The following is a 16,485-nucleotide window of genomic DNA, read 5'->3' on the forward strand; positions in this document are numbered from 1 at the left end:
CGTGATAGCATCCCGTAGTGTTTGTTTAAAAACATTAAATTCAATCATACCTCCGGCTACATAATTTGCAGTCTCCAGAAACGTCAGCAGAACTACATTTTCAGAATGAGCCTATGTTGGCTTTATCTCAGCTCAGTCAACTTTGGATTAAAGTTGTCTGTTGGATTTCTTTTTTTTTTTTTTTTTATGTGGAGAATTTAATATATTGTGATGTATAACATATTAAGAAATATCTGTAAATTGACACTTAAATATTTGTACAGATAATATCTTATCTGTAAATTGACACAAAGTACTTGCAGCTGATTTCTATTTTTTTGTACAAGACTAACCAAGAAAACATTTAATTTTAAACTACCAAGAATGTCAATAAAATCACTTTGACAAACTTTTCAACAACTTTAAAGTCCCATAATACAATTTCTAAGTGTTAAAAGACTGAAAACAGCATATAGACCGTTTTAAGGAGTTGTAAACAAAAAATGGACACAACGCATTTCCAGTTTTACATTTTTCATTTCTATAGCTTCAGAGAATCCAAAAAGAGCCACACATTGCTAAATAACGAAAAATATAGTTGTTTTAATGCTAAGTTATAATTGAATTGCCACTTGTTACAGTTATTAAAAAAATGTTCATGGGCCAATGACATTGCCACAGTGAAATGGTCTATATTTTATGGTGCAAATAATGCATTTATTTGACATGCATTAACATAAATAAGTTGATAAATAAGCAAAAATGACAATCTCAAAATACTTTTTCAAAGGAGTCTGATGTGTGCACACAAAATAAAGGAACAAATGCTGGGTTACCAAGTTTTTTTTTTAAAGGCTGATCAAAAGAAGATTTAAAAAACATGCATTTAAGTGCTGCATTATGCATGAGGTTGCATAATTTATGCTACCATACAAATTTAATCAAGGAAACAAGATGACTGAGGTAAGCCTTGATTACAAGCTTAACCCACATCAAAAGAGAATAAATTGAATTTAATAAGTCATGACGACGAGAACGTATTTTTAGGTTAATAATGCTCCCGGAAAAGCAGAGCACAGGAAATATATCACCCATGATGTCATGGAGGAGAATAGCGGAGACAGGAAGACAAACTATTGCTGTAAAACGCTATAAGTAACCGTCCTGTGCTTTTTGTCTCAAAGACATTTGAAATATTTTACACTTGTCTGACTTTCCTGTGTTCTGTCCTCTCAGATAAGCTTCAGTGTTTATCCAGCACTTCCAACTTGCAGGCAATTAAAAGAGAGTTAGTGAAGGACACGAGGGGCACCTTGTCTTTTTGACTGCAGAGGCCATGTAGAAACAAATGACAGTGCTCTGGACGCCCCGTCAGTGGACACCTGCGCTCATGCCTTTCACAGCCTCGTCACATTTCTGTCCGTTTCTGAATGGGTCAGCGTCCGATGTGCCACTACACACATGCTCCATTCTGTGTGGCCTGGTGCCAAACACCTTGCGTATGCAATCCAGTGCTTTTCTCGATCCGTACCGGGACAAGTGCCAGAAAATGGACACCGCCACATCCCACTCCACTCAAAAACACTGGCTAAACTAAGGAAGCAAGACAGGGGTACATCCAGTGCAATGCTCTACTGGAGAAAAGAAAAAATGATACAACATCTGTCATGCCATCTTCTACATATTATTACCTACTGAAAGGTCTCTGAAGGGTACTAATAAAACATATTTAGAGGTAAATAAGCTACAAATATTAAAGGATACCATAACAATAAATCAATCAATATACCAATAAACCAATTAATCAAGTAGTACAGGTGGATTATGGGCCAAAATGTCCTTTGAGTGTTAAAGCTGGAACAAATACACAACTTTTCTCTTAGATTTAGTTTAAATTTGCTATATGTACATTTTTCACTCATCTTAAGTTTAAAATGCCATAATAATATGTTTTCAGGCATTTAGTGAGTGAACAGTTGTTCATCTGAAAAACAATGCTAAAGTCAGTTATTCTCCATTTAAAATGTGAGTTTAGTGCCCGAACGTCGGCCTTAGCTTTGGTCTCTATACCCTACCCTCTGCCAGTTTTCCCAATTAGACTTCAGCAACCCAGGTTGTTGGAAAAACCCACTGTTTTTGTTTTTGGTGTTTTTTTTTTTTTTTTTTGTCTTGAAAGCTGCTTCAATTTATATTAATATGACCTCTGCAGGACAGCAGAAGCTTCCAGATGTAATTTTTTTTTAAATTATCAAATAATATAAATATTGCATACATTGTAACACTATGTCCTTACAACACAGAACATGACAAGATTTTAGCAACACGCCGTTTGAATATCTGTACACAATGCAACAAGACAGAAAAACTAAAATACAGCCATTAAGAACATTTTTACTTTATAAGGTTTGCCCAAGCTGAAGGTTTGCACAAAAACTCCATTAACATGGAAAAATAATATTTTTGTCACATGTGGTTGTGGTGAAGGCTCGCTGTTGGTGTTGTCAATTAGCCAACCTGCATTTGTGAGTAGTCATTGAAGGAGGAGCAGAGAGAAAAAAAGGTGTTTCGAATTTGAACTGCAATACCTAGGTCAACCACTGGGTGCCAACATTACATACTGCACCTTTAAAGTCTGAATGTGTTAAGTGGCCAATCTCAGAATTAAAGTCCAACCATTCTATATATTTGATGATTTGAGATCATTTTCAAGCACATATAATAATAATATTATTATTATTATTATTATTATTATTATTATTAATTTTTTGTCTCGTTCAAAGCACATCTTTTGGACCAGTTTGTTGTCTTCAGAACAACTTTTAGTTGTGGCTATTTTGTCAGATGATATTATTAACACTGGCACTCATATTATACAGTGTTTATAACCTGTTCAAAGCTGCGATGCGACCATTAGCCAAACATTAATTCCTAGCCAAACTTATATCTCTGTGTATCTATTGGATCAATCCAATACAATCTAATTTTAAACCCTTTATGGCCACTAAAATGCACCATACATTTGCATTTCATGGTAATTTGCATCAGAAAAGTGGTATTAATAATAAACACAGTATTGAGGAACTAAATATCAGTGCCTGTGTACTCGTTAACTACCTGTCAAAAACTGCCTTTTTTGAGTTGTGCTGTGGTCCAAAGTTAACAATTGAAAAATAACTGCATTCCAAATAAAGCTCTAGCTGCATATATTTTAATGCTCAGACTTCATCCAACAAGGCCGAATTCAACAAGTGTTAATTTACCACAAACAATAGCAAAGGCAACTTATACTGCTTTACACCACTTTTCACTTTCAGACCAGACAGAAGAAAAAGATACTGTAAGTCACTTGTCTCCTGAAATGAACACAAACAGAAATATTAAACATGACATCATAATAAAGGGGGACAAACTATTTTTTATTTAAATATTATTTATATATTTTCTGCAAATAAATAAATAAATAAATAAGCAGTAAACCTTCATTGAAATACCTCTAATTTCTTTTTTCTGGCACAAAAGCACTTTTGCGTGTTCATGTATGCGCCCATACTGTGTAAAACAATGAAGAACAGAATCCTCCTCTTTACACCCACAATATAAAATAGAAAGATAACTCGTATACTTTGAGTTAGTTGGAAAATAGAGTGCAGAAAATAGGTGGACTTCACACCTCTTAGTGAAAGTATGACGGATGCCTGATACTAATATAGTTTGGCTGAGCATGAGTGATCGCTGAAAGCAGAGGACAGCAGCAGATGTTAAGAAACTAGGAAAACAACAATTATCATAAACCCAGATTCTACTGTATACAAGAGTAGAAATGTCTAGAGGTATTTATGGCAATGTGATCAGGACCGAGTCTGAGGGCACGGACAGTGAGCGAGTGGAGATGGTGGTGCCTATTTATGAGAGTGCAGATTGTTTGAGAGATCAGGACTTCAGGACAAGCATGCAACAACCGATTCAGCAAACAGGTAAATCACACTCATTTCTTCGATACAAACTGCACTGCTACATGCTCAGTCTTTATTTCTATATATTTACTGTTCAGGAAGTGACTGTGTGAGGAAGAAAATTTCCAGAGCATCTACAGTGGGTTTGTTGCTGCTGTGTTTTCTTCTGCTGAGTGCAGTAATAGCGCTGAGTGTGTACATCTATATAAACAACAACAAAAACTGACGAGAGACGCCAGCTTCTGACCAACATCACAAACATTACAGAAGACAGAAATGAGCTGCTGAAAAATATCACCAACCTCCCTGAAGACAGAGATGAGTTTCTTAAAAACATCACCAACCTCACAAAAGACAGAGATGAGCTACTCAACAATATCACTAAACTCAGAGAAGACAAAGATGAGCTACTCAACAACATCACCAACATTACAGAAGACAGAGATGAGTCGCTTAAAAACATCACCAACATCACAGAAATCAGAGAAGAGCTACTCAACAATGTAACTAAGCTCACAGAAGTCAGAGATGAGCTACTCAACAATATAACTAGCTCACAGAAGAAAGAGATAAGCTATTCAACAACATATCTAAGCTCACAGAAGACAGAGATGAGCTACTTAACAACATCACCAACCTTATAGAAGACAGAAAAGAGCTACTAACCAACAATACCAGACTAACTGAACAAAACAAAAAGCTTAAACAATGGGAAAAAAAGATGGTCAAGTGTGTTAATGAAACGGGTAATCGTTCACTAGAATAAAACTACACACAAATTCAATATTTATTATTTGGACTATTTTGTCTTTAAGTATTATAATTATAATGAGTATTATAATGATTATAATGAATTAATAATAAATAGTAACATAATAAATTGAGCAATAAATCATTGTCACAGTAAGTATCATATCAAACAGAAACAGCACTGAACATTTAATTCTGATCTTCAGTTTCAGCTTCTGGTCGTCTGGAGAACCAAGTGGACAAACAGAAGAGAACTGTGCTTTAACTTATTTGTCAGAGTGGCATGACTATCCATGTCAGGAAACTTGTAAATTGGATCAGTGAGAAGAAAAACTTTAAATGATTTCATTATATGTATTTTCAATTTATTCAGAACATAAACATACAGATTTACTCAAATAGCAGGATCAGTTATTATATATAGTATGTGTATTAAAGGATTTTATTGATAAAGCTTTAAAGTTATTAATTTGCGCATATTGTTGTCAGTCATTTAACTGCCTCCAACAAGCTAAAAAAATGTAAGTGTCAAACATATGCATTAAATTATCTTTTATAAACTGTATAGCTCTATGGGCCCTATCATACACCAGGCGCAAGACGCAAAGCAATTGTTGTTTGTTTAGAAGACGCAAGAGTCAATTTGACGTTTTGCACCACGCTGTTTAAATAGCAAATGCATTTGCGCTCATATGTGCGCCCATAAAAAAATGAGGCGTTGCTATTTTAAGGAACTTAAATAGACTGCACAAAAGACCAGATTAAAGCTGAAAAATAATTAAAGGATTAAAATATTACAAAAATTATTATTTTCAAGCCTACATAAATATAAAAACCACCACCTCCATGCCTTCTTCATCTCGGGGGGCTTTTTTTTTTTGTTTGTTCATGACTATTTGCTTTTGTACAATGTTATCATTATTAACAGTATTATTTATTATATGCATATTTATATTTGTTTAACTAATAACAAGCTTAGGTTTGCCCACCTGACAGGTTTTAGACCATATGGGGCATAGCATGTGTATTTTGAAATAAAACATTTTTTTACCACACTTCGTTGTTATTGTTCAGTTATTCGTTGGCTGGAAATTAGAACTAATTTTAGAAATAGTTTTGAAACAAATCTTTGCGCTTAATAAACTAAATTAATTATGTATAGGCTAATGGATATCTGTGCATACAACAGGTTTCCCTGTCGACGAGAGTGAAAGAGAAAGTAAAGAATGAGGAGGTTTTTCTCTCATTTTCGTGCTGTAGATGCTCTGTTTAACTGTTTTCTCTCTAGTAAAGCATTTAGTTTTTTTCACTTATAAATTCCGCCATCTAAATAGCAAATGCACTATGGCGTGACGCAACTGACTCTTAGAGGGAATAGGAGATGATGCACTGATTGGTTTATTCTCGAAATGCACCTATAAGTCATTAAAGGTGGAGTAGGTGATCTGCCAAAATGCTAACCACTTAGCATATTATCTTTGGACGGCGGGGAGAGACTGTGATTCAAAGCCACACCCCCTGAAATCACGAGCGCGCTCGCCGCGTCACAACAGCCGACAAATAACCCACTAGTTCATGTCATTCGCCAGTTAGTTAGTGCCAGCGCCGTGCAGGAATGACATGAAATACTTTGCCACACTTACATGCTATTTCAGAGCGAATATTCAGAGTAGCATGGTAAACAGTATAGGAAGGCTATCATTGTTCAAAAATGACCCAATGTGAATATAAAAGCAACTTCAGCTCAATAAAGCAGGTTAGGCGGAATAGCGCTATTTACTGGTGTTTTGTTGTTAAACTAAATATAAATCTACATTATAGATGCTATCAAAGAACCTTATGAAACTGAAAATAATCACATCAATCTTTCACTGGGAGATTTTAGTGGCTAAACAACACGTCAGTGCATATAAGTCATTCATAACAGAACACAATCTAACATAAAATAGTTTCAAAACAGAACATTTCCTGTCTAACAGTAATACTTCAGCCATGGTGTCCTTCCTCCAGCTTGTTAAAGTAACTCCAATATTGATTCAGGTTTTTAAAAGTTTCAATTCAGCTTTTGATTTCTCCTGGTCCGTCTCGTGACCGCGCAAATTATACCCGCGCCTGGCTTTACAGTAATCGGCCCGAGCTCGGCTGTTCTTCGGCGCCTCCAGCTTCGACTCGGCATCTACAAGCAGCCCGCAGCTAGCTCGGAGCGCATGCGTTTGTGATGCAGACGGGCACGCGCTAATGGCGGATCTGCGTAAACACATGCGCAGAAGTCGGAATCTACATCTACAAATTATACCCGCGCCTGGCTTTACAGTAATCGGCCCGAGCTCGGCTGTTCTTCGGCGCCTCCAGCTTCGACTCGGCATCTACAAGCAGCCCGCAGCTAGCTCGGAGCGCATGCGTTTGTGATGCAGATGGGCACGCGCTAATGGCGGATCTGCGTGAACACATGCGCAGAAGTCGGAATCTACATTTGCTGACAGACAGTCTGACCTGCCTATCGGAATTAAGGGAGATGACGGTCCGACTCTATTTAATTGGATAAACAATTTTTAGTTTTATGCTTTACCCAGAATATAAAAATACATATAAACAGATTTAGATCATTTACTGTAATCATTACTATTGGACTGTGAAGAAGAGACTTTCAACCAGCACAACAAAAAATGTTTCTGAAGACAATCACCTACTGCACCTTTAAGAGAAAAAGCTAAACTCTGTTAGACCATGCGCTACAGTGTAAAGCAGATTTTAAAATAGCAAAAGTGGATTCAGACAAGCCCTTAATGCTTTTGCGCTTTTGCACTTTGTGCATGAATCGTCAAAATAGAGCCCTATTTGCGTGTACAATTCACACAGACAGACACTGAGTAAAAGGTGCAGTAGGTGATCTGCCAAAATGCTAACATTAGCATAATAGTTTTGAAAATGCATGTTCCTTTCATGCCGTCCAAAGCCATGTCTCCTGAAGTCATAAACGCGCACCGAATATATGACCATAGACAACCTTGTATAACACTAGATCATGTCATTCATCAGTTGGAAAACTATATGAAGACACACACTTTGTCCTGTGTAGTTGTTGACAGGCCAGCAGGTGCAGGGATTATTTTCAGCAAATCTGGCATTAGGGTAAAGAAAAGTATTGTTTGCAAATTTTCAATTGTGAAGTGACTTAACCAGACAATGTCTATAAAAAACCACATATTTCACAGTGAATTAAATAGTGCTATTGTTGTTTTAAAGTTATTTCTATGCGCTATTTCATACCGAACGTTAGTAACGTCACAAGTTGCCACTGTTCAAAAATGAACGAATATAAATCAAACTTCACCTCAGTAAAGCTGGTTAGGCAGAAGAGAACTATTTCATTGTTTCGTTAATTAAATAAAAATCAGATCAGAAAAAAAAGTGTGCTAAAAACAGAAATAACATGTCATCTTTTACCATTATACTTAAGTTACCAAGACAACAAGACTTACTTTTCATTTTCAATTGTACTCGTTGATCCTCGGTCATCGTTTGTTTTCATCTTCTTTTACATAAAACAACTAAATGGATGCTTAGATCTATTTAACTATATTATCGATGCTGTAAAAGGTCCTTCGTGAACTTGAAAATAGCTAATCTTTCACCAGCCATTTTCAGAGAGAAAAACACCTCTGTGCCCATTCATTAAAAAGAACACAAACTACATAAGCTTTGCGTGGTCAAATTGTTTTAAAACATGCCTGTCTAAAAGTCATACTTTAGACATGGTGTCATCCTTCAGATTGTGGTTTTAAACTGCATAACGTTATTTCCCTCCAGCGTGAAAAGTTACTCCGATACTGATTCAGGATTTAGAAGATTTAATTCTGCATTTTTGGCAGAAGGCCTTTAAAAATAAAACAATATCTATTTTCATGGATACAAGGCCATGTTAGTCTTTCAGAAAATAGGTCATGTTGATGCTAAGTTTGTCAGCTGTCACTCACTCTCTCCGTCAGCTGTAGATAGACAGGCTGCACAAGAACGAGCAAGTGACGTATGTTTTTGCATCAACAGAGTCCGCAGATATACAAATTTAAATTTGTTGACTGAAAGTTCGAGTTAACAACTGTAATTATTTTATTTATAGGCCTAACACTTTTTAATTAGACAAATATTTTATTATTCTTATGCCTTACCCAGAATTTAAAAATACATATAAATACATTTAGATCCTTTACTTCAATCATTACTATCGGAATGTGAAGAGACTTTTAACCAGCACAACAAAACGTTTCTGAAGACAATCACCAACTGCACCTTTAAACACTGCATTTTTACATCTGTTAGCATCTCTTGGTATTAGACTGTGTAGTGTAATTTGTTATACCATTATTAAACTTATTTAAAAGTTTGTTGGTTCTCAATTTAATTAGCCACTGAATCAAAGTTACGAATTGCTGTAAGATAGTATTGGTGTAATGATGCTGGTTGATGACAACAAGGGTCAGATCCAAAAAAAGGTTTTATCAGAATCGTCAGGCAAGAAAAGTTCTAACAGGGACAGACAGTACCATGCAGACAATCCAGAGAGTGGTCAATATAACAGGCAAATGATCGAGTCAGGTGGCAAAACAAACATAAACAGAGAAACAAACAAGAGTCAAAAAGATAGCAAGACTATACAAGGAACGCTTATGTAATGCACATAACAGAACCAAGACTCAGCAATGGATGTATGTGTGAATGGGCTCTATATATTCCATGTAATGGTGTCCAGAAAGGCGGCATTTATAAATAAAATGATATATATATATGTATATGTATATATATATATATATATATATATATATATATATATATATGTATATATATATATATATGTATATGTATATATATATACATATATATATATATACATATATATATGTATATATATACATATACATATATATATATATACATATATATATATATATATATATACATATATATATATATATATATATATATATATATATATATATATATATATATATACATATATATATATATATATATATATATATATATATATATATATATATATATATATATATATATATATACATACATATATATATATATATATATACATATATATATATATATATATATATATATATATATATATATATATATATATATATACATACATATATATATATATATATACATATACATATATATATATATATATATATATATATATATATATATATATATATATATATATATATATATATATACATATACATATATATATATATATATATACATATATATATATATATATATATATATATATATATATACATATATATATATATATACATATATATATATACATATATATATATATATATATATATATATATATATATATATATATATTCATTTTATTTATAAATGCCGCCTTTCTGGACACCCAAGGTCGCCTTACAGTAAGCATCAGCAGACATGCTAAACAACTTAAACATTACTAAAAACAATCATTGACCAGACAAGTTAAAACGCAATAGCGAATATAAAAGAACATAATAAAAACCTGATAAAAAAAATGTTAAGTAAAAGCCTGCTTAAAAAGATGGGTCTTTAGACGTGATTTAAAATTGTGAAGACTATCACTGTTCCTAAGATCTACTGGAAGTGAGTTCCATAGCCTAGGATCCATAGAGCTAAAAGATCTGTCTCCCATTTTGCTCAGTCGAGTGCGAGGTGGTGCCAGGGTGAAGTTGTTGGCTGACCTAAGGGTACAAGAAGGGGTGTAAATATGGAGAAGTTCAGTGAGATATTGAGGAGCGAGATTATGAAGTGCCTTGAAAGTTGGAAGTAATATTTTAAAATCAATTAGATACTTTACTGGAAGCCAATGAAGCTGATAGAGGAGTGGTGTGACGTGCTCGTGAGATGGGGTCCTAGAGATGACACGAGCTGCATGGTTCTGAACCAGTTGGCAGTTTATGGAGAAGTTTGAAAGGAAGTCCAGAAAGAAGTGCATTACAGTAGTCAAGACGTGAAGTAACTAATGCGTGGATAAGAATGGCTGTGTTATTAGTTGTGAGAGAAGGGCGGAGACGAGTGATATTACGCAGGTGAAAATATGCTGTACGTGTAATATTATTAATGTGACCTTCAAATGAGAGTGTGCTATCCAAGATGACACCCAAACTAAAATATATATATATATATATATATATATATATATATATATATATATATATATATATATATATATATATATATATATATATACATATATATATATATATATATATATATATATTTGTGGTCCATATAGTCAACAATATTTTACCTTTAAGTAAATGTCTTTTTTTCTTGACCAAAATAAATATTTTCAATTTACGATAAATTCAATTATTCAATATTAAAGATTGAACCAATCTTTTTTCTTGACTACAATAAATATTTTTGATTTTAGACAAAAATGTATTTATTTAAAATTCAACCAAAGCTAATTAACGAAATAAACAACAATTTTGTTCAATTTTTTTTTAAAGTATTAATTTATTTATAATATTGGTTCAAAGTATTAATTTTCAGTGTAGGTGTTACCCAACATAAGCAGGAAATCACACAGGAAAACATTTTACTAATGAATTCAGATTATCATTTCATCAAACAGGATTTTAATCTTTTTTAAAATCTTGTGCTTAATGAGGATGAAAAAAGGTAAAACATTTCCTGTATCTGATGAACAACTAATACAGCTGCAGAACTTATTCATAAAAATGATTCATAGTGAGTCACATAATCTTGAACTTCATGCACACTGACTTCAGATCACGTCCGTTGTTCATTCATTCCGACTGCCACTGAACCAGAAGAGAGCAGAAAGTCGTAATCAGAAGACCTTCGGAAGAACAACCTTCAGCTTCAGCGCAGCTACAATGACTGACTACAAAAAACGAGATATATCCGTGGTCGTTTATGAATGTGTGAGCAGACCCGAGTTTCATAACAAGGACAGTGAGACAGCAGAGATGATGTTGGATATCAGTGACGGTATGATAGATCAGGACTTTTTTACAGAGACAAACATTTACCAACAACTTAAACATACAGGTAATCGCAAAAATTTGTGTTAATAAGTATGATTATTTAAATGAAGTTAATTGAATGAGAATGCTGATGTAGAATGTTTGAGAATGAAATCAAACGGCATGTCTTTGGTGTTTAGGAAGTGATTCAGCAAAGAAGAGGATCTTCAGAAGAGCTCAAGTGTATTTGATGCTGTTGTGTTTTCTCCTGCTGACTGCAGTCATACTGTTGAGTGTCTACAACTACCAGAGAGAAGTGGTGCTAAACAATATTCACAACCTCACAGAAGAGAAAGATCCAATATTAACCAAGATGACCAACCTAACTCAACTAAACAATCAGCTAAATCGAGAGAAGGATAAACTGCTGGAGAAGTTTGATGGAACTGGTAATCATAACTTTATTATAACTGTCATCATTTACCGCCCTTCACATGTTTGAGTTACTCTCTTCTGTTGAACACGAAAAAATATATTTAGAAGAATGTTATTTTTTTTCCTTGACCACATTAAATATTTTTTGATTTAGACTAAAATGTTTTTTTTTTTTTAAGATTGAACCAAAGCTAAATTATACGTTGATAAAAAATATATATATATATATAAAAATTAGCTGTAACAAATTACAGTATTTATTTTAATGTTATTTGGGGTATCTTCTTCTGTAAAACACAAAAGAATATATTTTGAAGAATTTTTTTTTTTCTTGACCACAATGAATATTTTTGATTTAGACAAATTTTTTAAACGCAAAAATAAATACAACTTCAAGAAAAATCAAACAAATGTAGCTGTAATTACAGTATTTATTAAAATATTGAGTTATTCTTCTATTGAACACAAAAGAAGATATTTTAAAGAATGTTTTTTTTTTTCTGACCACAATTTTTCTTTTTAATTTAGACTAAAAGCATTTAACATCTAGATTGAACCAAATTATAAAATGATTTTTTATTTTTATTTATTTATTTATTTTTTTGCTGTAACACATTACAGTATTTTTTAAAAGTTGGAATGAAAGAAGATATTTTGAATAATGTATTTTTTTCCTTGCCCACAATAAATATTTTTCATTTAGACAAATCATTAAAGTATTTAAGATTGAACCTAAGCTAAATGATACTTTGAGAATAAACTTTTTTTTCTGAAACAAATGACTTTTTTTTTTTCTTTACAGTAAGTTGTAAGTTATTTTCTTCTGTTGAACATGAACAAAGATATTTTAAAGAATATATTTTTTTCATTGACCACAATAAATATTTTTGATTTAGACTAAAATACATTTTAGGGTTGAACCCATGCTAAATTATATATATATTTGTTTTTTTTGTTTTTTTTTGCTGTAACAAATTGCAGTATTTTTTTTTTTTAAGTTGAACATTTTTTTTCCTTGACAACAATAAATGTTTTTAATTCAGACTAAATCACATTTTTAAGTTTTAACCAAAGCTTAATTATACTCTGAAAAAAAAACATTTCTTTTTTTTAGTATATAATTTTAAAGTTGGTTCAAATTATATTTTTCTCAGTGTAGGTGTTGAACAACATGGGCAGGAAGTCACACAGGAAAACATGTAACTACTAAATTCAGGCTATTCAAACTAAAAGTTTGACTAATAATTTAAGCCATGCTAAGCATATGGAAGCCAATGGTTACAGATTTTTACATTTTCTATATATTACCGGTCAACAGAAAAATTAAACAAAGCTTTGGAACCACTTTTGTGAGCGAATAGTCAGTAAATTAAAAATGTTGGGAGAACTACTCCTTTAAGATGCAATGCTCCTACGAAAATTAAGTTATGCATTACTTTTTTCTGATAGTCAGACTTGTGTTTACAGATGGATGGTTTTACTATCAGTCCAGTTTATACTTCATTTCCTCTGAGAAGAAGAGCTGGTCTGAGAGCAGAAGATACTGTACAGACAGAAGAGGAGATCTGATCATTATAAACAGCAGAGAGGAACAAGTGAGTGAGAAACTGTGTTGTGGTGGTTGGTCATTCCGTGACAAGACATTGGATGTTTTTAATAATTTAAATGTGTCTACTGCCAGAATTTTGTTATGAAGAAGGCTGGTCTTTCCGGAGCCTGGATTGGTCTGACTGACCATGAAAAAGTGGGCATTTGGAAATGGGTTGATGGCAGCACATTGACCACTGGGTAAGAAATCACTGAATTGAACTGATTATTATCAAATAAATGATTCTCAGTCAGTATGATATCATATCTAATGCTCAGCTGTATTCCAGGATTTGGGCATCTGGACAACCAAATGCACAGACAGAAGCAAACTGCGTTACGCTTATTTCCTCATCATGGTATAACAAGTTGTGTACTGATAAAATGAAATGGGTGTGCGAGAAGAACATTTTTTAAATGATTTTGCAATATGCAATGGACATTTGTTTGGAAAAAGGCCAGCATCGTGCAACTATACAGTACCAGGATCATTTTGTCCTTGAGTTTTCGAAGTAGTCACTTATGATTACTTAATTTTGTTTTCATGAATAAAGCGATTTGCTTACGTGGTTATTATATTAATATCATATTGTGCTCTCATCTGCCATTAACAAGGGGATAAAAGGAAGTGTTGAAATATGCAGACATAAGGGAAACAGTTGTGTCAGGAAATGAACACATCCTTTAACGTGTAAAGAACTTAAACAGAATTAAAAAATAATAATAATAAAATAAAAAGTAAAATATCAATATTGCTTTGTAGTTTTTTTTTGTATTTAAAATATAATAATAGAATAAAATAGAATAAAAATGAGAGCGTGTATACAAATTTAATTAAAACTTTACATTTCCATATATTTCTAATTATCATTTATTTTGTTTTAATTATTATTTACAAATGTATTTTTGATTATTTTCCAATGTATAATTGCTTAAGTCATATAAAATATTAATCCAATATTTTCAAAAAAAAAAATTATGCTAAAAAACGTAATTTAAGTGGCTTTTACTGACATAGCTGTCAATACATTTTCTCTTATTTTACAGATTTATGATAATATTTATATCTCTTTATATTACTGGTCAAAAGTTTAGGGCAAGTTCTATTTATTTTCTTCATGCTCTTTTTATTTTTATTTATTATTATTTTTTTATAAACTCATTCTGTTCATTAAGGCAGCATTTGGTAAATGTAAAAAAAAAAAAAAAAACTTTTATTGTTGAATATAATGATTACAATTTTAAATAACTGCTTTCTTATTGTATGTTGTTTTAAATAAAATTATTACCATTACCATTAATACTAATAATTATTATAATAATAGTAATAATAATATGAATATTAAAGTGACTTCTGAGGGATCCCGTGATTCTGAAGACTAGAGTAACGAAGTTGAAAATTAATCTTATAAATAAATTATTATAAACTAATAAATTGTAAATTAATAAATTATTCAATTAAATGATAAACTTCTTTTGAACAGTTATTTTATAGTGCATTAACGTTTCACAATTTTACAATTTGTACTGTATTTTTAATAAAATACATGCAGAATAAGCTTATTTTAAACATTAAAAAATTTCACTGACCCCAATTTGTATAAATAAATAAGAACTCCCAATATAAGTGACTTTACTTAACTGCAAAATTACATTTTCGATATCAAAACTTTTTTGAGCTAGGATCAGAGTCCCATAATGTAATTTGAAAACAAATAAATGGAAACAAGCACAATTTACAGCAAAAGAAAGTGAGTCTCTTTATATTCTAAATACTTGCTTATACATTCATCTCATAAAATCGTCCACATCTGACATAAAAATCTTTGTTGAAAAAGGTTAGTAATCATTATCATTGCGTTAAAAAGGCATGAAGGTCAAATTATTTGAGACTTTCCACTCAGCTTAGATCATTTTCATGTTGTGTTCTAAAATGGAATCAACACAGCACTCAGAGAGGAAACTACACAGGAAATACTTCAGCATATGCATATTCATCCATGTTTAATGAAACATCTCTTGCACTTCAGAATGACATTCACTTAGATTTCAAACTCTGACCTCAGATTGCTTCTATTTGGTGGTTTCATTCTTCGAGATGAAAAGCAGACATGAGAAGATCAGCTACACTAAAGAAAACTACACGTGTATTTAAAAACATTCAACATCAGCACAGCTATAGACTACACTGTAAAAAAAAATCACTGTACATTTGCAGTTTCCTGTATTTTGGGATTCAAGTTATCTTTTTTTTTTACTTTTTCTCCAATTTATTTATGTTTTAGAATTGCATTGTGGTACCTTGGGCATTCTTCCAACAACGTTTTACCTTGAAACATTCAAAGAAGCGACTTTTATTAAAATTTTTGATAGTTTTAAGTTGTATATGTTTTGGGTTGGTGTTGTACTAAAACCTTGTTAGAAACTGCCAAGGCATTATCTGTTATTTTTCTAACTTATTTCTCTTTGTAATATTTATTTTACATTTAAAATTTGAATAAAAGTGAGTTGAAAACACAAAACAGCAAATTGCCTCATACAAGTGTCCAATGAAATTAAATGTCTCTGTCACTTTAGAATGACATTCATTTAGATTTCAAACTCTGACCTCAGATTGTTTCTATTTGGTTGTTTCATTTTTACTGGTGATGAAAAGCAGACGAGATGATCAGCCACACTTAAGAGAACTACACATGAAAAAAAAAAAAAAAACATTCAACAATAGCACAGCTATAGTACACTGTAATAAAAAAAAATATGTCTGTTCATTT

General features: G+C 32.1%; 1 protein-coding gene across 1 annotated transcript; it reads left to right on the plus strand.

The window, feature by feature from the left end:
• The first annotated feature begins 11,460 nt into the window (after positions 1–11,460).
• On the plus strand, positions 11,461–14,464 carry LOC100537962 (CD209 antigen-like protein C). Its single transcript, XM_087270668.1, has 5 exons — positions 11,461–11,777; positions 11,893–12,141; positions 13,595–13,722; positions 13,809–13,915; positions 14,005–14,464. The coding sequence occupies exons 1-5, from the start codon at positions 11,603–11,605 to the stop codon at positions 14,129–14,131; spliced, it is 786 nt and encodes a 261-aa protein (XP_087126794.1). The 5' UTR covers positions 11,461–11,602; the 3' UTR covers positions 14,132–14,464.
• Positions 14,465–16,485: the final 2,021 nt, after the last annotated feature.

This window comes from Danio rerio, chromosome 10, assembly GCF_052040795.2.
Source record: "Danio rerio strain M-AB ecotype USA chromosome 10, GRCz13ab, whole genome shotgun sequence".
Taxonomy (NCBI): Eukaryota; Metazoa; Chordata; class Actinopteri; order Cypriniformes; family Danionidae; genus Danio; species Danio rerio.